Source organism: Ceratotherium simum, chromosome 2 (genome assembly GCF_057802395.1).
Source record: "Ceratotherium simum simum isolate JZ-2026a chromosome 2, ASM5780239v1, whole genome shotgun sequence".
NCBI lineage: Eukaryota > Metazoa > Chordata > Mammalia > Perissodactyla > Rhinocerotidae > Ceratotherium > Ceratotherium simum.
The window spans coordinates 42186695-42210206 of record NC_141901.1 but is presented as its reverse complement, the minus strand read 5'-3'; the positions used below and the strand labels follow the sequence as shown (position 1 = coordinate 42210206).

General features: G+C 52.2%; 1 protein-coding gene across 8 annotated transcripts; it reads left to right on the top strand.

Moving 5' to 3' along the window:
• The first annotated feature begins 2 nt into the window (after positions 1-2).
• Positions 3-22835, top strand: ATP8B2 (ATPase phospholipid transporting 8B2). Of its 8 annotated transcripts, none has more exons than XM_014791913.2 (28): positions 3-124; positions 2552-2619; positions 4828-4886; positions 5240-5353; positions 5482-5580; positions 5851-5912; positions 6014-6086; positions 6375-6445; positions 6695-6774; positions 8120-8278; positions 8525-8613; positions 10018-10214; positions 13225-13433; positions 14303-14346; positions 14648-14813; positions 14965-15153; positions 15308-15423; positions 15512-15676; positions 15762-15873; positions 16014-16119; positions 16258-16402; positions 16598-16781; positions 16942-17165; positions 17433-17516; positions 17863-18108; positions 18247-18385; positions 20288-20418; positions 20680-22835. In XM_014791913.2, exons 2-28 carry the CDS (start codon positions 2589-2591, stop codon positions 20953-20955), a joined length of 3570 nt encoding a protein of 1189 aa, XP_014647399.1. In that variant the 5' UTR covers positions 3-124; positions 2552-2588; the 3' UTR covers positions 20956-22835. The 8 variants fall into 8 exon arrangements, with proteins under 8 accessions (XP_014647399.1, XP_087298652.1, XP_087298659.1 ...); XM_087442526.1 differs by having other exon boundaries at positions 5836-5912; XM_087442533.1 differs by having other exon boundaries at positions 11-129; positions 5836-5912.
• Positions 22836-23512: the final 677 nt, after the last annotated feature.

The following is a 23512-nucleotide window of genomic DNA, read 5'->3' as shown; positions in this document are numbered from 1 at the left end:
GAGCGGGGCTGCAGCTGGGGGGGGGCGGGAGCCCGCGGGGAGCTGAGCAGAGCGCCCCCCGCCCCAGCCCCCGGCATGGGCAGGACAGGGCCGCCGGGGCGGGCGCCGAGCGCTGAGCGCTGAGGTGAGGTGAGGCGAGGCGAGGCGGGGGCAGCCCAAGGGCTCGGGGCCGGGAGGGTAGAGGGAGATGCGGCTGCGGACGCGGACTCGGGGCTGGAAGGGCCGGGGCGGGGGGTGTGAGCAGGAGAGGACAGGTGGGAGCGGCGGTGAGACCGAGGAGGAGGAGTGGATGATCGGAGAAGAGAGGGCGTCGGGGTGCCTGAGGATGGAGGAGGTCGGGAGGTTGTCCGCAGGATGGGAGGGTGGGGTGCTGAAGGGGCGCGGGAGTGCCGAGGAGAAGCTTATGGAGCAGCGGAGAGGGGAGAACCGCTCAGAGAGTTGTGGGGGTGAGAGGAGTAACGGGGGTCCAAGGGTTTGGGTGCCTGGAGGAGGGAGTTTGCGGCTCGTAGGATTTGTCTCTGTAGGGTGGAGGTCTCTGTGCGTAAGGAAAAGCAAGGGTGCAAAGAGAGGTGGTGGCTCTGGGAGCTCAGAGCTGGGGAGTGAGTCCTGTGTTTTGTCCTTAGCGATGGCAGGTGGCCAGGGGTGGTCTTGGTGGCAAGTGAGCTGGGGATCTTGGATTCCATTCCTTTCTGTTTCCCTGACCTGCCCACAAATATCCCTGCCAGCCTCCTCTGAAGGAAGGGGTCCGTCTTCCTGGGTTGGTAGGGAGCAGGGAGCAGGTCTAGAGGAGGAGCCGTTTTCCTCCGTGGAGCATTGCCTTCTTCCCAGAGCTGGCTATTTTTATCCCAAATGTGGCTGCAGAGGGGGCTGGGGCAGGGCGACGGGGCAGGGCGACGTGGCTGATGGGCCTGACGGTTCAGAAAACCCAGGCTGTGCGAGACTGGGAAGAAGTGAGAGAGGGTCCCTGTTTCCAGGTCTCCCCCTCACTTTCCCTCCTATTAGGGCCCCCCCAGAGGGGATGAGGTCTGGGGCCAAGCCAGCTTTCAGTCTCTGCAGGGTCTTAGAGGTAAAACAACTTTCCTGGTTAGTGTCCAAACTCCTGACTCCTAAAAGCATGTGTGGCTCCTTCATTAACTCTTTCATAGGACTCAAACCCAGATCTTCCGGGTGATAGTGTTTCTTGATTGCCTCCATCACTGAGGGCGGGGCTGGCTATGGAACTTGTGATGCCCACCCTTGCATCTCTCCTTTAACCTCTCTCTTCACACCCCACCCTCCCATGACTCATACACTAGACTGGGTGGAGACCCTGGCTGGGGGCCCTGGAGGAGGGCTTGGCATCTCTAAAATGTGGATGAGGTTTTTCTTCCTGAGCCAGGCACCCTTGGCTGCCAGGGTTGGGGAGGGTCAGGGAGGAAAAGGACTTCTGGATATCAGTTTTGCCTGATCTGGGGTTCAGGTAGGGAGTCCGATTTAGTGAAGGGAGAACTGGTGTGGGTGACAGGCCATGGCCAGAGTCTGTAATTATAGAGGTTGGGCAGACAGGCAATTAGTATCTCTTGGGACTGACAGGCTGGCGGGGTGTGCCCAGTAGGTTGGAGACAGGGGAACCAAGGAGGAGGAAGGCTTTCCACCTAGACAAAAAGAAGAGGTAACAAGGGGACCCAGAACCTAGCTGACAGTTTCCTTTGGGCCATGCTGAGGAATAGAGACTGAGGCTCTGTGACCCTATCTCCGAGGCCAGGGCTTTTACCTTTTTAGGTGAAAGGAAGGACATGGGAAGATGGAAGGAAGCAGAGGCCCATCTGACTTATGCTCCCTGAGCCTGCACCTAGTGCCATACTGACTGAACTAGGCTTAGAGGAGAGAGAGGTGCAGAGGAGGGTAGGGAAGACCCCTCTGGTGGACCAGAAGGGCGGCTGACCCAGACTGAGAGGAAGTGGTTGGGGACTGTCTGCAGGAAGTGAAGGCCATGCCTCTAATGTGAGCTCCCCTGGAGGAGGTGATAATGGAAGCCCCAGTAATGGGGGATGGGAGGATTATAAACATTTTGAGAAGGGTAGAGCCTGCCCACCCTGTTTCCTGATGCTCTGCCAGGTGTTTCCTGGCTCATGTTCCCTCAACCCCACCCTTTGGTGGAAATTTTGCTTTCCAGTAAACACAGACACCACTCATGGCCACCAGGAGAGCACATGGGGGTATCCACTGTCCCTGGGATGGGTACCTTGAGAGCTGTGCCCCTCCTGTCAATAACTGGCCTCTTCTCTCTGCCCCTTTCCTTTCCCTGCAGGTCTTGGCTTCTGTAAACTGTCAGCCCTCTGCTCTCCTTGTTATCTAAGGCAGGGGCATGGGGGGAGGTGGTAGGGAAGTCCCCTCTTCTTTCTCAGTGACCCATCGTTGTAAGGGCAGAGTCTTGGTGTGGAGTTGGTGGGGAAGGCTGGGGGCTGGGCACAGTCAGACCTGGAGAAGAGAACCTTCAGGAGGAGTCTGAAGAGGGAATGAAGGTTTGCTCTCAGCTTCCTGACCTCACGCATATGTCACCTTCCTGCAGGATCTCCCATGGGATTGCTGGGACCTTACTGGGTGAGATGGCACTGTGTGCAAAAAAGCGCCCCCCAGGTAAGACAGGTAGGAGGGGGGATCACTGAGACCATCAAGAGTGGGTGTTGTTACAGCTCAGGGAGCAAAGGGAAGAGGGACTACTGGTAATGAGTCTGAAAGAGGGTAGATTGCAACCCCTACCCATCCTAGAGAGAGCCTAGGAAACCGAATTCTTCCCCTGATCCCTGAGCTGTGTTATCCTCCGGCAGGGTGCTGAGTACCTGCCCCTCACCCCAAACACACACACTCATCTTGGGGCACCTGGAGCTCCTATTCTTCGGCCTGGGGAGCTGTGTTCCCATCTTCTCCCTTCCGTCCTCACACCTCCTCTCCTCCCCTCCTTTTCTCCCTCATTTTTCCATCCACCTGGGTCCTGCTCGTTTTTTTCTGCAGGCGGGTGGGGTGGGGCGGGGATGGGGGTGGGATGAAAGCGGTTGCCCCCGACAACGCTGGCAGTCCCCTCACCCGCATTGGCCGGGCCGGGGGAGGCGGAGCTCCGCGCTGGCTTTCGCCTACGCGGCGCGCTGGCAGGCGGCTGCCCCTGCAGTCCGGGGAGCGGGCGGGGGCGGAGCCCGGGGCTTGCGCACCGCGTTCGGGGCCACTCAGCGCGCGCCGGCGGCCGTGGGGGGCATTGGGGGTGGCGGCGGTGCGGCTGAGCGCGCGGCGTCCCCGGGTGCGGGCGGCCCCGAGAATGGCGGGGGCTGCAGGTGGGGCGCGCGCCCGACGGCCGGGGATCCCCTCTGAGCGGCCGCAGCTCCTGCGCCTCCCGGGAGGGCCGCCCCATCGGCGCCACTGAGGCAAAGGACAGACAGACAGTCCACCCTTCCCCGCTCAAACTGGGATCATGACGGTCCCCAAGGAGATGCCCGAGAAGTGGGCCCGGGCCGGGGTGCCTCCTTCCTGGAGCCGAAAGAAGCCCTCTTGGGGGACAGGTAACGGGAAGCAGCGCCTCGCAGCTCTCCCGAGCCCATAATTTCCCCCCTCCCATCGTCCCACTCGCTTGTCCTCAGCCTCCGCCAACCTTCCTTGATTCTCTCCTTTCCAGACCCAGAGATCCTGGCTCCGAAGGGTCCGGTCCTTACCTTTCCCTTTGCATGGTCCTTGATGACTGCGCAGGGGGCTCAACCCGAGGGGTCCCCTCTGGGGAAGTTTCTGGGAGTAAAGTGACCATGCAGGGAAGGAGCGCTCTGGGTAGGCAGAGGATGCTGTGGTCTGAGGTTTTGTTACTGCAGTGTACTCTGCAGGGGTCTTGTGAGTGGGTGAGGGAAGGGGTCTGGAATAGCTGCCTTTGGCTCCCAGAATGGTTTAAGGCGTTATGTTTACTGCCTAATCAAGACACCACTTTTTCAGCCTGAGGTCATCGTGACCCCGGGAGATGGGCTGGAGAACCTTTCATAGGACACCTGTGTGTTCTGGGACCTGAACTTGGTGCCTAAAGTCCCGGACCTGCGAGGTTCAGGATAGATGTAGCTTATTTGTCACTCAGCAACAAATGTGTTGTTTAGGGTGTATGTGTGCAGATGGCACAAGAAGGGTTACAGTTAGAGAGCAACTGTTTCAATTACATCCCACTCCTCTCTCCTGTGTCTCTGTCTCTGTCTGCATGACCCATATCCCTGACCCCAACCCCCCCTTCTCCTACTTGAAGATGAGCTTTGAAATAAGGTGATGTCATTGTGGGCCAGTCAGAAGCTGTTGCTGGTGACATGTGACTAGCAGAGGCTCCTGTAGGGGGAACTGCACGTGGGGCTGGGATGCTGCGGCAGAGCAGTTTCAGGGCACCGTGACCCTCCATCTTGCTACCCACCCCACCCCCCAGGTCAGAGGGAGGGCAATACCATGGCTAGATCTGCAGGAGCTCCCAGGCGAAGGAAGCTTTGTGTCTTCAGCTGCTATTCCTCTGGGGATTCCCAGGACCGTTAATGCCTAAGGCATTAATTAGAGAGATAAGAGAGAGGGACTGAGTGCCCCCAGTGGAAGACCTTGATGGTTGTTGGTGAGGAAAGGAGAAGGCGGCCTGTGCAGTGAATGTAATGCCTGCAGAGCCCAGTGGTACGAGGGAAGAATTTAGTGACACCTCAGATGTGGCACTAACTCCTTAAAATGGTACACTGTGGAAAGAACCAAGGGCCCTCAATGGAAACCTCACCAGGTGGGGTGGACCTGACAAGGTGTTAGGCCAGCCCTCAGTTTGCTCCTCCTGACTGCAGTATCATTCTATTGCAGAAGAAGAAAGGAGGGCGCGGGCCAATGACCGAGAATACAATGAGAAATTCCAGTATGCGGTAAGTGGCTTGAGATCACCTGTAACTTCCTCCTGAGTCGGAAAGGAGAAAGGTACAGGAATGTCCTAGGTTGGGACTGAGGGCTGACTGAGAGAGGGCTGGGGGGAGGGGAAGACAGCCTCCTCGCCACTCTTCATCTGCCACTGTGCTGAATTTTTCATGCCTTCACCTGTCAGTGAAGCAAGATACATTGACCCCAGGAGACTTCCTTCTCTCCTCCTCCTCCTCCCACCCCATGGTTGCTGGCTTTTGGGGGCAGAGGTTTGGGGAAGTGTAGATGGAGGAGGCAGCCTGAATCTGGTTCTGGGTTGGGGTTGGAGGCTGCCTCACTATCTTTTCTCCCACTGCCGTAGAGTAACTGCATCAAGACCTCCAAGTACAATATTCTCACTTTCCTGCCTGTCAACCTCTTTGAGCAGTTCCAGGAAGTTGCCAATACCTACTTCCTGTTCCTTCTCATTCTGCAGGTAAGTGACCTGGAGCAGACCCTTTGCAACTCACAAAGCTGAATAAAGTCAAGGAAGAGAAAGGTCTAGGGGAAAAGAGGGCATAGGATGGGGCCTCAGAGGCATGCCTTTCTATTTCTTCTTTTCAGTTGATCCCACAGATCTCGTCCCTGTCCTGGTTCACCACCATTGTGCCTTTGGTTCTTGTCCTCACCATCACAGCTGTTAAAGATGCCACTGATGACTATGTGAGTTGTTTTCATTCTTCTACCTTTTCCTCACTCCCAACTCCCCCACCTCCACCCAGCACAATTCCTTGGTGTCCTTGCCATCCCTTACCTGGTCCAGCTAGATCTGTGATATCTTGGCCAGAAGTAGAGAGGGGGAGTCAGGGAGAGAGTAGATCTGTGAACAGGTGTATACAAGATAGTACCCAGCGTGCTCTGTATTCCACTGATCATCTAAGTCCCTTGGGGTGGCAGAAGGTGCCTTACTTTTCTTAGTTCTCTTCTTTTCAGTTCCGCCACAAGAGTGATAACCAGGTGAATAACCGTCAGTCTCAGGTGCTGATCAATGGAATGTGAGTGCCTTTTGGAGACTGAGGGCCTTGAGGAGGAAAGGGGTCCCCTGAGAACTTCTCTAGCTACTGACAGCCTCTTCTCTGTCTTCTCATTGCCTCAGCCTCCAGCAAGAGCAGTGGATGAATGTCTGTGTTGGTGATATTATCAAGCTAGAAAATAACCAGTTTGTGGCGGTAAGGGACAAGGTGCCCCTCTAGGTCTGCCGGGTTCTTCCTTTTCTTTGGCAGAAAGGGATGAGTCTTTCCTGATTTATTATTGCCTCTTAAACACTCGCGGAAGGAAACTTTCTTGAGTGGAGGACTTCTGTGTCATATTAATACACCCAGGACTAGCTCCTTTCTAACCCATTCACATGCTTGGGATTAAGCAGATGCAGAATGCTTAGTGGAAGGAGGCATCATCAGAGTCCATCGAGGGTGGCAGATTGGGTCTTTGGGCTTCTCATTAGGTTTTCTCTCCAGGCGGATCTCCTCCTCCTTTCCAGCAGTGAGCCCCATGGGCTGTGTTACATAGAGACAGCAGAACTCGATGGGTAAGTCGCATGCTCAGTGTCACACCTCTCCTTCTGCCTCCTTAGGGGTAAAAAGCTTGTTTCTGAAAGAGGTTCCCAGGTCTGGGATCTGTACCTTTTGGAAACTGTAGGGGTAAGAAAGGCTTTGGATGTGTAGAAGTATTACCCACCCAGTAATACACGGGGGCAGTGATACCCCATGGTCAGATGCCCCAGGTAGAATCTAGAGGAAAAGAAGGGAACCAGGACTCAGGGACACTGTCCTTCCAGAGAGACCAACATGAAAGTGCGTCAGGCGATTCCAGTTACCTCGGAATTGGGAGACATCAGTAAGCTTGCCAAGTTTGATGGTGAGTAATTTTGGAGAAGCAGCTTTCAGGTGGATGGGGTGGGTTGGGTTTTGGGGTTTAAATTGCACCTTTTCCTTTTGGCTTCTATAATTTTATTTATTTATTTATTTTCCCCCAAAGCCCCACTAGATAGTTGTATGTCATAGCTGCACGTCCTTCTAGTTGCTGTACTGGGACGCGGCCTCAGCATGGCCGGAGAAGTGGTGCGTTGGTGCGCGCCCAGGATCCAGACCCGGGCTGCCAGCAGCGGAGTGCGCGCACTTAACCACTAAGCCATGGAGCTGGCCCTCCTTTTGGCTTCTTGATGCTGTGATTTTACAGCTCCCTGGTCTTTTTTTCAGGCCGGGGGGCGGGGGGGATTGTGTCAGGAACGCCAGGTGGCTACCACTTACTTTTGAATTGATGATGGTTATTTCAAGAGGTCTTCGTGGTTGATCACTCCCTCCTTGCTGTGCATGTTGAGAGAAATTCAGCTTATTCTTATTTCTTATGCTTATTCAGCTCAGAATAATGATATATATTCCTTCTAACAAGACAAACTATACAGCATGTATAAGGAAAAGCCCTCCTACTCTCCAATTCTACCCTCCTTAGGTAGCCAGGCTAACTGGCAGTTTAGTGTGTATTCATGCACACTTTTCTTTATATTTATACACACGTGTGAACATTGTCAATGTGATCATACTGTACCAAAATCTCTGCAGCCTGCCTTTATCTATTAAATTCATCATAGATATCTTATCACATCACTATATAGTCATGTGCCACATAACAGTGTTTCCATCGATGACAGACTGCATATATGACGCATAAGATTAGCACCATACAGCCTAGCTGTGTAGTAGGCTATATCATCTAGATTTGTGTAAGTGTACTCTACAGTGTTCACACAATGATGAAATCGCCTGATGACACATTTCTTGAAACTCATCCCTGTCATTAAGTGACGCATGACTATATAAAGAAATTTACCTCATTGTTTTTAATAACTGCATGATGTTTCGTAGAATTGATGTATCATAATTTATTCAACTATTCCCTGACCATTCAGTTGTTTCCAATCTTTTGCTGTTCAAATAATGCTTCAATAAACATCATTGTGACCTATGCTAGTATTTTTGTAGAATAGAGTCCCAAAAGTGGGATTGCTGGCTCCAAGGGTATGTCTGTTTTTAATATTAATTCATGCTGCCTCATTCCTTTCAGTTCACACTCCCACCAGCAGTGTGTGGATGGGCCCGTGTCCTAACACTTCTCCCTCAGCTGCTCTTTCTCTCTGTTTTGTTGTCTCATAGTCAAGCTATAGACTGGACCTTGAACAGTGGCGCTCTTGTCTTCCATTTAGGTGAAGTGATCTGCGAACCTCCCAACAACAAGCTAGACAAATTCAGCGGAACCCTCTACTGGAAGGAGAACAAGCTCCCCCTGAGCAACCAGAACATGCTGCTGCGGGGCTGCGTGCTGCGAAACACCGAGTGGTGCTTCGGGCTGGTCATCTTTGCAGGTGAGCCTCCTGGGTCCAAGGAAAGAAGGATAAGAGTTGGTGACTCAGCCCTCCCTCAGGAATGTAGGGGTCGGCTAAGTGGGCTGGTGCAATATGGAAGATAAAAACTCGCCAGCCCTGAATATAAGCCTCTTGTCCAGCCAGTGTTTCTCTTTCAACCCGATGTCTTGTAGTCTGGGGACCAGGGCAAAAGCCCAGAGGCAGATTTGTTATTTGGCTTTCCCAGCCCTTCCCATCCTTTTCTAGGTCCTGACACTAAGCTGATGCAGAACAGCGGCAGGACAAAGTTCAAGAGAACAAGTATTGATCGCCTAATGAATACACTGGTGCTCTGGGTAAGGCTTCCCACATATGGTTCCCTGCCCCTGCCCTTCTGGTTCTCCCTGGGCAGTTCCTTTGCTCCCATCTCACCTCCCTGGTTAGTAGTCAGTTCCCTGCCCCTGCCCTTCTGGTTCTCCCTGGGCAGTTCCTTTGCTCCCATCTCACCTCCCTGGTTAGTAGTCAGCCTTCAGGTTTTGGCTTTAAAGCCACTGGCAGGTCAGCCACTCAAAGGCAGTGTTTATTTCAGGCTCCTTTTAGACTTGGGATATGTTATTTAAAATCCTTAGGAACGTGCATGTATCAACAACTTAAGAAGGCTAAAACAAGTCTTCCCTTCTCTTGATTCCAGATTCCAGTTATGATGATGACTTAGTGCAGCATGTGACCTTCTGTTTGCTTTTGCCAGGGACAAGGAGGCCTTCATGGGGATGGTGTGGGAATTAAAAGAAAAATTTCCATTTGCAGGATGGATAACGGGGTCTTTTCCCCTGACTTCTAAGAGTGAAGGATCCCAGAGGAAAAGTTTCTGTTTTGGTTTTTGGCAATTCCTGAATCCTTCTCTTGTTTGGCTAGAAATTTGAGCTCCTTGTCGGGCTCTCCTCCCCTTCTTGTGCCTCTGCTGCCTGCTGCCCGCCCCCCACATGCCAGCTTTCAAAGGCTGGTCTGGTGAGAATTTCCGCCCTGGCCTTAAAGGGTTTTCTGAAACCCAGCCTGAAGGAGAGAGGTTAAGTCTGTCCCGCAAAGGCACGCATTGCCCCCTAGTGGTCCTTGGTCACCAGGATGGTCCCTGTTTTTGTTTCAAAGCATCAAGAGTAGAGGCAGTTTTGGAAATAGATGTCTGAAATCAGGTAGTGATCTCAATTTTTTTCTTTTCACCACCAAAACCTTCTTATGAACTTTCTTCAAGGACTCCAAGCTTTTTGATTTTTGATTATCAAGAAATCTACATTTATGAAGATACAATTTGTTACCCTAGTTAAAATTTTTTTTGGCCATCTGTATGAGATAATGAACATTATGGAAACTTGGTGTTTTTGTTGGCTTGTAGAGGCTTAGCTCAGGTAAATGGGTGATTTCCAATAAGCTGCTTTGGTATGTTTAAAGGAGCTCACCCCACTCTTACCAACTTTGCAGACTTCTAAGGGTTCTATTCTAGCATGTCAGATCGGGAGCTATGCAACTACTTCAGCTTCCCGTCATACAGATGAGAAAAATGTTCAGAGAGAAGGCCACGTGATGGTCGCTGGCAGACTAGACCCTGTCACCAGTTCTGGGCACTTCCCACCAGAACATGCCACCATTTTAAAGTTACCTGAGCTTTTGAGGGCTTGGGGTATGAGTGGTGACCTTCAGGGATGCACTTGATTTTGAGGGGTTCATAAGTGGCAGCCTAGCCTCTGCTTCTCGTTCCTCCCCAGATTTTTGGATTCCTGGTCTGCATGGGGGTGATCCTGGCCATTGGCAATGCCATCTGGGAGCACGAGGTTGGGATGCGCTTCCAGGTCTACCTGCCCTGGGATGAGGCGGTGGACAGTGCCTTTTTCTCTGGCTTCCTCTCGTTCTGGTCCTACATCATCATCCTCAACACTGTCGTGCCCATATCACTCTATGTCAGGTATGTGCTTTCTCTGCCCCAGGGTCTCTCCAGGGAGGTCATGTGGTCCGTTGGCAAACTTTTCTGTGATGATGAAGTCCTTGAGAAGGAACTTGAAGTCCTCTTCTTCCTGTACTGTGAACATTTTATGTTATCTGTTTATCTTTGTGTGCAGAGCAAACTTCACCACAGTTTCCTGGCACTTTGGACTGTATTAGAACAAAAACTGTATTGATTTATTCAGCACATATTTATTGCATGCTTACTTCGTACAGAGAAGCATGCCAGCTGCCGTGGCACATACAAATGGAGCTCTAGGAGCTTCATTCTAGTAGAGGGAGAAAAATGTAAACACGTTACAAAACAAAGAGAGAACAAGTGGTGTAGAAGTCGTTCTACCTACAATCTTACGTGTGAAGCAAGGGGACACAGAGATGGGTAACATGGCCTCTGCCTTCAAAAGCAGCAGACCGGTAGGGGAGGGGAGATGCAAACAGTGTAAGATGTTGAGATACCATGTGGGAGGTGCCAAGAGAGAGGGAAGAGCATTGCTCCCCATGCAGTTAATCAGGGAGGACATCTCTGAAGAGGTGGCTGGGATGGGTGAAGGTGGAGCCTGGAGGAGAGAGCTGGAAACAAAGGCGTGGAGATAGGAACCTAGGAATGGTCATGGAACAGTTTGGCAGGAGCATGGACCACAAGTGAGGAGCTGTGGGACAGAAAGCTGGAAACATAAGCTTGTTCCCGATGGCGAAGGGTCTTGAATCTTTGCCTGTGGACTTTATACTTAGTGAACCATTAAAAGATTGTTTAAAAAAATCTGAAGAATGCTTTAGGAAGTGTTGGCTGGAAGTGGTGTGCAGCATGAATAGGATCAAGTATACGCCTAGGATGTTTGAGGTAAAGAGAATGTTAACAAGGACTGGGCCAGTGAGAGTAGACAGGAAGAGGGGGATGCAAGAGGAGGAAGGAAGAATGTCCAGAAGAAAGAAATTTTCTTTTGTATTCAGTGCCTTGCACTTGAGATAAGAGAACCTGTGACATTTTTAAGGAAATGCTTTATGGAGATGCTCTGAACTCTTCCCTGTGCCATTTTTTTGTTCACACGAATTCCCTAGCTAGTCCTCAAGTCTCTCCCCTTGTCCTTGAATCCTAATGCTGATGACAGTGAGTAGAAGATAGAGTTTCTGTACTGAGGGTGTACAGTTTGAATTTTTGTAGAGCATTAAGAGAGGACTAGGGGGCCGGCCCAGTGGCGTAGCAATTAAGTTGGCACGCTCTGTTTCAGTGGCCCAGGGTTCACAGGTTCGGATCCCGGGCGCAGACCTGTGCACTGCTTATCAAGCCGTGCTGTGGTGGCATCCCATTGGAAGTACAGGAAGAAGGGCACGGATGTTAGCCCAGGGCCAATCTTCTTCAGCAAAAAGAGGAGCATTGGCAACAGATGTCAGCTCAGGGCTAACCTTCCTCAAAAAAAAAGAGGAGACTCAGAAGGTTTGTGGTTTAGTCCTGCCTCCTTGTTAGCACGTGACCTCAGGCAACTCCACAATCACTCAGGGCCTCAGTTTTCTCATGTAAAATAGGAATAATAGCACCTGTTCCACCTTCTTCATAGGGACATCTTGATAAAAGATACTAGATTCGAAAATACATTTTAAAAATTAAATCACTATACAAATATTGGGTGGTAGCAAGTCCATCATGATCATTGCAACTCTGTTCTTCATTACTATTTATTTATTTTTTTTTTGTGAGGAAGATCAGCCCTGAGCTAACATCCATGCCAATCCTCCTCTTTTTGCTGAGGAAGACTGGCCCTGAGCTAACATCCGTGCTGATCTTCCTCCACTTCATGTGGGACGCCGCCACAGCATGGCCTGACAAGCGGTGCCTCGGTGCGCGCCTGGGATCCGAACCTGGGCCACCGGCAGCGGAGCGCGCGCGCTTAACCGCTACGCCACAGGGCCGGCCCCTTCATTACTATTTAAATGATTTCATGTTTACAATGTGATTTTTTTTTCCATTTTTGGGCTTTGCTGTCCGTGTTTTGTATCCAAGGTCACTCGAAGCCCATGGTAGCTGCCTAAGTTTCTTTCTCAGTCTCGTCAGGTTACTGTGTGTGTGTTTGGGGGAAGGTGGGAGGAGCTGCTTGATCAGCTGAGTGGGGAAAAGGCTATGAAGACATTTCCAGCCAGTTCATATTTTGCCTGATAACTGGATCCTGATAGCAGCCTCAGTCGGGTTGGAAGCAGGGTTCCAGGTGTGGCCCCATTGCTTGGCTGTATTGGACCCAAACACAGAGCCCTTTCTGGAAATGCTGAGACATCCCAAAGGTCATGCCTAGCAAAGAAGAGATGTGAACAGACCTTGGGATGTTGAAAGCACTGTACCATGATAAACTGGTATTCTCTCCCAGATTTTGGAGGCCCCACTCCCTTTCAGAGTCAGCATCTCGGTTTGCCTCGTGTTCTTTCTCAAAGCCTCAGAGTCAGGGTTGTGGAGCTCTGAGCCCAGGCGGAAGGAGAGTGTTCCGCCTGTGTTGGGGAGTAAGGAGTGGGCTTCAGAGCCTCCTGGTTTACTTCCCCACCACGGCCCCTCTCTGAGGGGGCGTCTGTGTTGCTGTGGCATGCACAGCACCCTCATTATTTCTCTCTTTTTTTTTCTCTCCTTCCCTCTCGCACTTTCTCTTGTTTTCTCTGCATGGTTTCTGTATTATTAGTCCTGAGGTAAGAACTGGTTGAGTGCCTTGTCTACAGTCCCTCTTCCTCCGCTGTCTGCCCCGCCTGTTCAGGCCCTGTGCACCTTTTTGTCTGGAGAGCCTCAGCGGGTCGGGTCGGGGAGTTCCTTTGCCGGCTATACATGGCTGGCTTCACCTTCAGGCTCTCCTTGCCCTTCCCCACCCAGGTTCCCGTGCCCAGGTGTCTGCTCCGTTCTCGTTTCTCCCCAACTGGAGGGCCTGTGGCGGAGGCCCATGTGGGTGGGCATCTCCTCCTGTTCCTGCCCCGAGCCTTACCTCCTGTCCCCTGTGCAGTGTGGAAGTCATCCGCCTGGGCCACAGCTACTTCATCAACTGGGATAAGAAGATGTTCTGCATGAAGAAGCGGACGCCCGCAGAGGCCCGCACCACCACTCTGAATGAGGAGCTGGGCCAGGTGGAGTACATCTTCTCTGACAAGACGGGCACACTCACTCAGAACATCATGGTCTTCAACAAGTGCTCCATCAATGGCCGCAGCTATGGTATGGCAGTGCCTCTGGGGACCGGGAGCTCGCATCTTGCCTGGAAGGAAAGTGGTACTGGGGCTCCCACAGTTGTCTTGGCATTTGGGTTTTACTTCTTTCCTACTTGGGTGTGCAGGGCCTTGAAAGGGTCCGCTCTGTATCCCGTGTCAGGAAGCAGACACTGACAGTGCTTCCCATGTCCTCTGCTAACGCCCTCACCCTGGTCTCAGCTCCAGGCAGTAGGGGAGCTCCTTGGCTGTGTGGAGTGAAGCCCAAGACACTGGCCTCTGAGCGTCCTGGTCAGGTTGGACCTTGGCTGTCTCGGTGGAGTGCTAGACTCTCCCCATTGCTGTTCAGGGCCCTTGTGAGTCTCTGGAATGTGACCATGGTCTTTCCAGTGTGGCCCTGCTACAGTGGCCTTGTGGCTGAGCTGCTGGGATGGCTTGGGGCCAGATGTGTGGTGTCTGACTTTTATGCAGAGTGAGCCCTTCTCATAACTGCTTTCTATACTAACCCAGGCCTATGGCCAGTGTGTGAGGCTTTGTCTGTTGTATAGGCCTAAAGGGTGAAAGGCACCCCAGTGGGCTTAGGAGCCCTGGGGGGAGGGATATAGAATTGGAGCTGCCCTGGGAGAGCTGGTGGGGGGGTCACAGGCACAAAGATGGGGAGCAGTGGTTGCCATGACTTTCAGTCCTGGGGTTCTGAGGACCTAGGGTGCCTGTTGCCTCCTGTCCCTTGAGTTAGCAGTGAATCTGTGTGACATTTGCTCAGCGATTAGGGTTGCAGGTTCCAGGTCCGTGTGGGGTTTTGTACTAGAGCCTTCTCCCCCTGCTCTGAGAGATCTCTAGCTCTGACATTGCTTCTCCTTCTGTCCTGGTTGTATGTAGGTGATGTGTTTGATGTCCTGGGACACAAAGCTGAATTGGGAGAGGTAAGGTCCAGCCTCCATAGTTATTTTATATGCCAGTTAAACATAGGGTACCTGACCAGTGACAGTTGGTATAGTTAGGAGTGATGTGTTGTTTGGTCAGGAAATGGAAGCTGCTTGGAGAAATGGGTGTTTTAAAGAAGAATTGTTAGCAGAGATGGGAATTTTGGGGTCCACAGTGGCCAGGATCTTGGGCCTTCCTACCGAGAGTTGGAAGGGCAGGGAACAATTGGGTGGAGACAAGCCCCTCCCTGGGATGCAGTGTGGTGGCCCCCATTTCCTAATTGCCCTATGCCTACTCCAGAGGCCTGAACCCGTCGACTTCTCCTTCAATCCCCTGGCTGACAAGAAGTTCTTATTTTGGGACCCCACCCTCTTGGAGGCTGTCAAGATGGGGGACCCCCACACGCATGAGTTCTTCCGCCTCCTTTCCCTCTGTCATACCGTCATGTCAGAAGAAAAGAACGAAGGTGAGTTGAGGAGCCGGCTTGTGCTCTACCCTACCTGACTCGTGCCTTCGAGCTAGGGCTCTGCTCTGTGGCCAAGCTGGGGCTTCCTGGGCGGGACACGTGGCTAAGAGCATGGCCACTTACACCACACATGTTCTTCCTCCCCACCCAGGGGAGCTGTACTACAAAGCCCAGTCCCCGGATGAGGGGGCCCTGGTCACTGCAGCCAGAAACTTTGGTTTTGTATTTCGGTCTCGTACCCCCAAAACCATCACCGTCCACGAGATGGGCACAGCCATCACCTACCAGCTGCTGGCCATCCTAGACTTCAACAATATCCGCAAGCGGATGTCAGTCATAGGTGAGGCCAGGACCAGGTGCTGGGGGGATTCGGGGGCAGCACATGGGCCTGGAATGGGTGAGGTGTGCTGGGTGACCCTTGCTGATGTGTTGAAGGTAGAGATCTTTGCCTGCCTGAAGTTTTCTGGGACTTTCTCCCCCTGTCCTGCTCATAGTACGGAATCCAGAGGGGAAGATCCGACTCTACTGCAAAGGGGCTGACACTATCCTGCTGGACAGACTCCACCACTCTACCCAAGAGCTGCTCAACACCACTACTGACCACCTGAATGTAAGTGTGAGGAGAGGAGGGGCCTTGCGGTTCTGCTACTCTTGGTGTTGTGGGAGGGGGTGAGGGGTGACCGTGACTCTGCCTCCAGGAATACGCAGGGGAAGGGCTGAGGACCCTGGTACTGGCCTACAAGGATCTGGATGAAGAGTACTATGAGGAGTGGGCTGAGAGACGACTCCAAGCCAGCCTGGCCCAGGACAGCCGGGAGGACAGGCTGGCCAGCATCTATGAGGAGGTTGAGAGCGACATGATGGTATAGGCTGCAAAAGGGGCCGAGGGTGGACAAGGAGGGCTTGTGCCCAGGGCTCTCGTGCCAGGGACCCTTGTGGTACTTTCAGCTTCTAGGTGCAACAGCCATTGAGGACAAACTTCAGCAAGGAGTTCCGGAGACCATCGCCCTCCTGACTCTGGCCAACATCAAGATTTGGGTGCTAACCGGAGACAAACAAGGTGAGAGCCCAGCAGAGCGGAGGAGATCGCATCTGGACGGTAGCCCTGTCGGGTCCTTGCATGAGCCTGGGACATCAGGCAGGAGAGTGCACTGACCTTGTTGGGGGCCTGTCCGTAGCTCCTGCGTTCTCTCTTGGTAGAGACGGCCGTGAACATTGGCTATTCCTGCAAGATGCTGACGGACGACATGACGGAGGTGTTCATAGTCACTGGCCACACTGTCCTGGAAGTGCGGGAGGAGCTCAGGTAAACAGAGGCCTGAGGCAGGCAGTTCTGCACTGTGTGTACGTGTCGGGCAGGGGTGCCTGGACGCTGATGGGTCCTGGGATGGCTTGAATCCCTGTTGCTGTCCTGGAAGCCACGGTTTCACTTCCCCCTTCACAGGAAAGCCCGGGAGAAGATGATGGACTCGTCCCGCACCATAGGCAATGGCTTCACCTACCAGGAGAAACTTTCTTCTTCCAAGCTTACTTCTGTCCTGGAAGCTGTCGCTGGGGAGTACGCCCTGGTCATCAATGGGCACAGCCTAGTAAGTGTCACCATCCTTAGCTTGGGCAGTATCTCTCCAGAGAACACTTCTCTCCATACGGCCTTTATGTCTTATCTTGTTCTTATTTCCCTTGACTTTAGAGGGGCTGTGGTCTTGAAGGGGACTGAGAGGACCTGACTCCCAGGTCTCTCCTGGGAAGACTGGGGCTCTCTCTCAGGGCTCTCTGTGTTCCAGGCCCATGCATTAGAGGCAGACATGGAGCTAGAGTTTCTGGAAACAGCCTGTGCCTGCAAAGCTGTCATCTGCTGCCGGGTGACCCCTTTGCAGAAGGCACAAGTGGTGGAACTGGTTAAGAAGTACAAGAAGGCTGTGACACTTGCCATTGGGGATGGAGCCAATGATGTCAGCATGATCAAAAGTGAGTGTGGACTGTGTAGGTGTGTAGGCTGGGCGAGAGGGTGGGGAGAAGGGCCCATAAGGTCTCGGGACGAGGGAGAATGATGAGGTATGGGGGCTCTGATTTGGTGGGATTCTGAAGTGTGTGACCATCTTCAATATTTACCCTCTTGTCTGTGCAGCGGCCCACATTGGTGTGGGCATCAGCGGGCAGGAAGGGATCCAGGCTGTCCTGGCCTCTGATTACTCCTTCTCCCAGTTCAAGTTCCTGCAGCGCCTCCTGCTGGTGCACGGGCGCTGGTCCTACCTGCGCATGTGCAAGTTCCTCTGCTATTTCTTCTACAAGAACTTTGCTTTCACGATGGTCCACTTCTGGTTTGGCTTCTTCTGCGGCTTCTCGGCCCAGGTAGTGAGCTCTCAGTCCACTGGCTCGCCTATCTGTAAGCTCCTTAAGGGCAGAGATTGTATCGGTCCTGTTCATTGTTCAGTCCCCTAGGGCCTAGGTATTATCTGGTACATGCATTAAAAAAATACTTGTTGAAGGAGTGGAAAGGGAGCTCCAGAAAATTCCTTAGGGCTCCACGTATGCCACATTGGCTTTCTTCCTCTGCTTGATTTGTAGTGAAGACAGACTGCGTGTTCACTCCTCTCTTGCTCTCTGTTCTCTCTGCAGACCGTCTATGACCAGTATTTCATTACCCTTTATAACATCGTGTACACCTCCCTCCCGGTCCTGGCTATGGGGGTCTTCGATCAGGTATGGGAAGGTTTGATGGTCAAGCAGGATAGGGAGAAGGACAGTCTGTGAAGGAGTCACACTGATAGTGGTGGGTGTGTGACACTTGTACCCACTGCCTGTGGTCCCTGGGAAGGCAGTTCTTTCAGCAGGGGGGTGCGGTTGGGTTCTGTGTCTCAGCTGTAGCTGACCTGTAAGTCCCCTGGGTTGCTGAACAAAGATTAATTGGGGACAGTTGGCTTGAGGTGGGATCTAGCTATCAAAGAATTTGGAAAGGAAGAGGCAGGGACAGGGTCTGCCCTTGACTATCCTGAGGCAAAATGGCAGCTTCTGAGGCCTCTTCTGCCACCTGACCCTCCCCACACAGGATGTCCCAGAGCAGCGGAGCATGGAGTATCCCAAGCTGTATGAGCCAGGCCAGCTGAACCTCCTCTTCAACAAGCGGGAGTTCTTCATCTGCATCGCCCAGGGCATCTACACCTCCGTGCTCATGTTCTTCATCCCCTACGGGGTGTTTGCTGAGGCCACTCGGGATGATGGCACTCAGCTGGCCGACTACCAGTCCTTTGCAGTCACTGTGGCTACTTCACTGGTCATTGTGGTCAGCGTGCAGGTATGAGGCAGACCAGGAACTGTTCTCACCTCTGGAAGGAGTAAACATCTTTTTCCTGGGGCTGACCTGGGCACTACTCGGACGGGGAATGGGGTTTTAGGGGATGCTCCTTCTGCCAATGACAACTGCTTTTTGCAGATTGGGCTGGATACAGGCTACTGGACAGCCATCAACCACTTCTTCATCTGGGGCAGCCTAGCTGTTTACTTTGCCATCCTCTTTGCCATGCACAGCAATGGGCTCTTCGACATGTTTCCAAACCAGTTCCGGTTTGTAGGTGAGTCCCTGTAGCTTCCTCTTGAATCAATAAGGAATCACACCTGTTCTGGGACTAACAGGGTAGGTAGCCAGTTTGCACATCACGAGCATTTATTCAACGCTCCTCTTGTGCCGGGTATTCTGTAAGGTTCTGGGGGGATATCTAGGTGTATCTGACCCAGGCCCTGCCCTCAGAGAACTTGCATATCCATGAAAGTAAAGAACGGCCTGCCAGTTCTTTACTGGGAGGCCATGGGAGGTCAGGGCTCCAAGGGAGGTCAAGGGGTGGCAGGGTTCATGGTCAGCAAAATGATGCTTGTGGGGTGGTCAGGGATAGTCCCACAGAGGAGGCTGCTGTGAGTGGAGCTGGGATTGGGGAGTCAGACTCCAAGTTGGAGAGCTGGAAGTGTGAAAAGGCCACTTGTTTCTAGGGAAGGGAGAGTGCTCTGCTAGCGTGGGGCGAGAATATGCATTGAGAAGCAGTGGAAGAGAGGCTGGAATGGTGGGGCATTGGAGGGATCAGGATGCCAGGCTGTCAGGTCAAGGAGTCTTTTTTTTTTTTGAGGAGAGAGGGGCAAGTGGCATCAAAGGATCACTTTAGAAAGATGAATCTGGCAGTGATGGCCAATGAGGAAGCTACTGTGGTGATTGAGTGCAAGACTGTTGAGAACTGGGCCCAGGGTGGCCATGGTGGGTGCAGAGAGGGGCTGGTTGGGAGGCATGAGGTGAAAGACGCATTTGCAGGTCTTGGCGCTTGCTTTAGATCTGTTCACTCATTCATCCACTGGGCATTCGGTCAGCAGCTGCTCTGTGTCACCCACTGCTGTGGCTACTGGGGATGCGGCAGTGATCGAAACAGGCAAAATCCTTGCCCTCTTGGATTTCATATTTCAATGAGAGAGACAAACAGTTTACAAGTTAACAGATATAATGTCTGGAACTAATAAGTCTTATAAAAATCATCAAGCAGGGTAGAGAGGGATAAGAGTTGTCAGCGAAGACCTCTTGAGGAAGGGGCGTTGGCACAGAGAAATCTGAATAAAGGGAAGGAGCAAGCCATGTGGTCGTCTGGGAAGGAACAGTCCAGGAAGAGCAAACAGCGACAGAAGCCTTAGGTGGGGCCTTGTGAGGAGGAGTGTGTGTGTGTGTGTGTGTGTGTGTATTTAGGATATGAGGTTGGAGGGTAGGGCTGAGGTGAGGGGGATGAGGAGAATGGGTCCAGATCATTTAAGCCCTTTTGGTCAGAGTAAAAACTTTCAATATTAATCTAAACATGACAGGAAGCCATTTCAGGGTTTTGAGTAGGGAAATGTTGTAAACTGATTTATGTTTTTAAAAGATCACTGTTACTGTTTTGTGGATAACAAAATGTAGGGGGCCAAGGTGGAAACGGGGAGACCAGTTAGGAGGCTATAGCAGTAATCCAGGTGAGAATGCTGGTGGCTTGGAATAGAGTGAGAAGTGGTAGAATTCCACAGGTATTTTGAAAATTGGAGCCAACAGATTGGATAAGGGGTCAGAGAGAGAGAAAGAGAGGAATAAAGGTTGACTTCATGGCTTTTAGCTGGAGCAGCTGAGTGGGTGGTGGCATTTCCTGAGCTGGGGAAGACACGGAGTGGATTAGGGCGGAGGAAACAAAGTGCATGTTTGGCCCCGTGCAACTGAGATGCCTGTTAGATATTGAACAGAGGTGTCAAATGAGGCAGTTAAAGAAACGAGTCTGAAGTTTGGGGGAGAGTTGGGAGCTAGAGTCACCTTTGGAGGTATACACTGGGGAGCAGGGAGGAGAGGGAAGCCAGGGATGACTTAGGTTTTGAGACTAGAGAAGTGGGGCTGCCAGAAACAGAAATGGGGAACTCTGGAGACTGCCCTTCTGTCCACTTCGTGACTCCCAAGGCCTCTGACTCCTCTGTGTTCCCAGGTAATGCCCAGAACACCCTGGCCCAGCCCACGGTGTGGCTGACCATCGTGCTCACCACGGTTGTCTGCATTATGCCTGTGGTTGCCTTTCGATTCCTCAAGCTGCACCTGAAGCCCGATCTCTCTGACACGGTGAGAAGCTGGGCTGTCTGCTTGGGGGACAGAGATGGTATGTCAGAAAGGCCTCTGACTTAAATGCTCATGCGCTGCAGTTTCTGGCTGCCGGACTGTTAGTGTGTCAGTGGTGGCTGTCTGCTCTTCCTCGAGACAGACACCCATGTGCCATGGAGGTTCCCGTGCCCACCCTGTCCTGGGTGCTCTGGGTCCCTCCTCCGTGGTGGTGTCTGACACTGCCGCGCTGACGGAGGCCCCTTCCCTTGTGCCCCCCACCAGGTCCGCTACACCCAGCTGGTGCGGAAGAAGCAGAAGGCCCAGCACCGCTGCATGCGGCGTGTGGGTCGCACAGGTTCCCGGCGCTCAGGCTACGCCTTCTCCCACCAGGAGGGCTTCGGGGAACTCATTATGTCTGGCAAAAACATGCGGCTCAGCTCCCTTGCGCTCTCCAGCTTTACCACCCGCTCCAGCTCCAGCTGGATTGAGAGCCTGCGCAGGAAAAAGAGTGACAGTGCCAGCAGCCCCAGCGGAGGGGACAAGCCCCTCAAGGGTTGAAGGCTGGGACTGGGACACCCCCATGCTGGTGATCAGAGCACACAGGGCTGGCCGGCCGCCGAGAGGACAGCGTCTAATAACTGCGGGTCCTCATCCCTTGCCTCTCCTATCTCCCCTGGTAGACTCTGTCCTGTTGATCCCACCAGGAATGGCTGGGGCATCCCCAGCTATGGGCCCTCCCACCAGCTGGGAGGGTGGAGGGGGCAGGCCCCAAGGGCAGCTTAGGGGCATCATCGAGAACCAGCCCCAGTCGGGGACCAGATGTGGAACCAAAAACAGAAGAAAAAACTGTGAGAGATTGGGTCTGCCCCTGCCCTGCCTGGGAGCCCACAGGGAGACTGTAATCTCTGTATTTTTTTACTCCCACTCCCCAGGGGGTCCCTAGAGCCCCTGTTCCTGAATTACACAAGAATGTATCATGCCGGGAAGCCAGAGACCTGCTGGGGCCTCTGGGCCCCTCACATCGTGTATGTCTCTCCTTGATTTGTGTTTGTGTCCAGTTTGGTTTTGTCTTTTTTATTTGGCGAGTGGAGGAGGCCTTTGTGTGACTTTTATGTTGTGGTTGGTGTCTTAACTCGCCTGGGGAAGAGGAGCTGGCACATAGGGGTGCCCCAGCCTGGCAGGATTTGGAGTGGTTTAAGAGGAGCCACAGTTACAGGTGGCCCTCCAGTGCCTGGTGCCCATGAAGACAGAGAGGCTGACCAGGGTGGGAGATCTCTGTCAGCAGAGGGTGGGAGAGTAGAAGGAGGGTTTGGTCCCATTTCCTTCCTCACCTGGAGAGTGAAGTGCTACCGCCTCCTCCAACACACACATATATCAACTCCTGGATTCCATAAGTCCTGCTGGTATTGGGCTGGAGCCTGGGAAAGTGACCCCATTGTTCTCAGTGACCTACAGCTGGGTATGAAATTTAGTCCTAAAAAAAGTTTCTTTAATTTTGAATTTAGACCCAAGTTAATTAGCAGAGTCCCTTAATGACTTCCCTCCTCCCTCCTCGTTGGCCTTTTCCTACACCTACACCCTGGACCTGAGGTGGGCTCGAAAGGAGAAGCTCAGCACCCGGAGGCAAGGCAGAAAGGGGAAGCTGGCCTCTGCTTCTCCCTTCTGGTAAACAAGTGTTCCCACCTGCTCCAGGCCCAGCATCTGGAAAGAAATGAGTCCGTGTACTGGGTGGTGGTGGTGGAAGAGGAGGGCAAAACCAGGCTCAGGCCAGGAGACTGCCACTCAGTGCCTGGCTTGATCTGGACGGGACTCAGCTGGGCCTTGGCACACCTGTCCTTCCTCTCCATGGTCCACACCTAGGAAGCTATTCCTCCAATTAGGTTTTTCCCAAGTTAGTTGCTACCAAATCCCAGTCTTGGGAAGAATCTTTTCCTTGTCTTTGGTAGTGGAGGGGGGTACTCAGGACTGGTGTGGAGCTGGGGGTGGAGTATGGAGATCTTAAACATTCAATGTGGGAGCCCCAAGGGAACTGGAGGTGGGCTGTGGTGAGGTGGGGTGGGCAGGGAATGGGGGAGGGGAAAGCTTGACAGGGAAGTCCCTTTTGGCCACACACAGTTTACAAACCCACCATCATGTGTTTGTGTGTCTCTCAAGGTGAGAGTCTGATTTTTATACCAAAGAGGAAATGATTTTTTTCATATTTGGTTTGTCTATATTATATAAATATAAATATATATATATATATATACAGTTATATATATATTATTTTTTTGGTTCTCTCTCATTTTTTAGGGAGGGAGGAAAGTACCAAGTTGCATTGAGCTGTAATTAAGGAACATTCTGTATAATTTATGACACATTTCTATACTTGGAAAAATTATATCATTTTATGGATATAAGAGAAAAATGCCTTTTTATAAAATTCCCATTTCTGAGAATTGTGTAACTTGTCTCTTTTCTGATGTTTAACCAAGACTGTTGGTAAAAGTAAAGAGATGGAAACTGTTTTTTAGATGGAATTGAGTGGGTAGACCCGGGCCAAGGTGGAGAAAACGGGAATGACTGGTGAGTATATATCACCTCTGTTTGCACACTTCCCGGATCCACGTTTTAGCTGGAGGATGGGGCGGTGGGCGGGACTGAGAGACAGATCATGAGGACTTTGTGTTCCGCTGATGGCTAGGTGCTTAAGACCTTGAACCATTTGCTTTTTCAAACACAAGCCAACCTCTCATTCCTAACTCATGCCAGATGGGTGGGTATGTGTAGGAAAAGCACCAGGTAAATATTTCAAGTTGCTTTTTTTTTTTTTACCTCCACCCGGTGCCTTTTCCGTTGGCACTGGCCTCATAGCCTCACATCTTCCTGGCTTTCCACAGAAGTGAATATCAAGGAGCCTAGGTATTACAGACCAAGACTGCAGGAATTTAAGGTTAGCAGATGAGGTGAGCTTTCCTCCAGGGAAGGGAGAGTGGGGTGAGAACGAGTGTCCCAGGAGAGTTCAGGGCTAGGGTCTAGTGCTGATGCCCATCCAACACCCCCCCACTCAGGCTAGTTTCCCCTCTGACTTAACCAGTCTTTCTGTCATGATGACAATCCTTCCTCTTCCTCTCCT

Bases quoted from the DNA above. Each gene is read 5' to 3' on its own strand.
- ATP8B2 (XM_087442501.1), top strand. From the start codon at position 3,696: ATGGTCCTTGATGACTGCGCAGGGGGCTCAACCCGAGGGGTCCCCTCT. The intron at 3,793-4,827 runs GTAGGCAGAGGA...ATTCTATTGCAG, and splicing joins GCAGGGAAGGAGCGCTCTGG to AAGAAGAAAGGAGGGCGCGG. The intron at 6,087-6,374 runs GTAAGGGACAAG...TTTTCTCTCCAG, and splicing joins AAAATAACCAGTTTGTGGCG to GCGGATCTCCTCCTCCTTTC.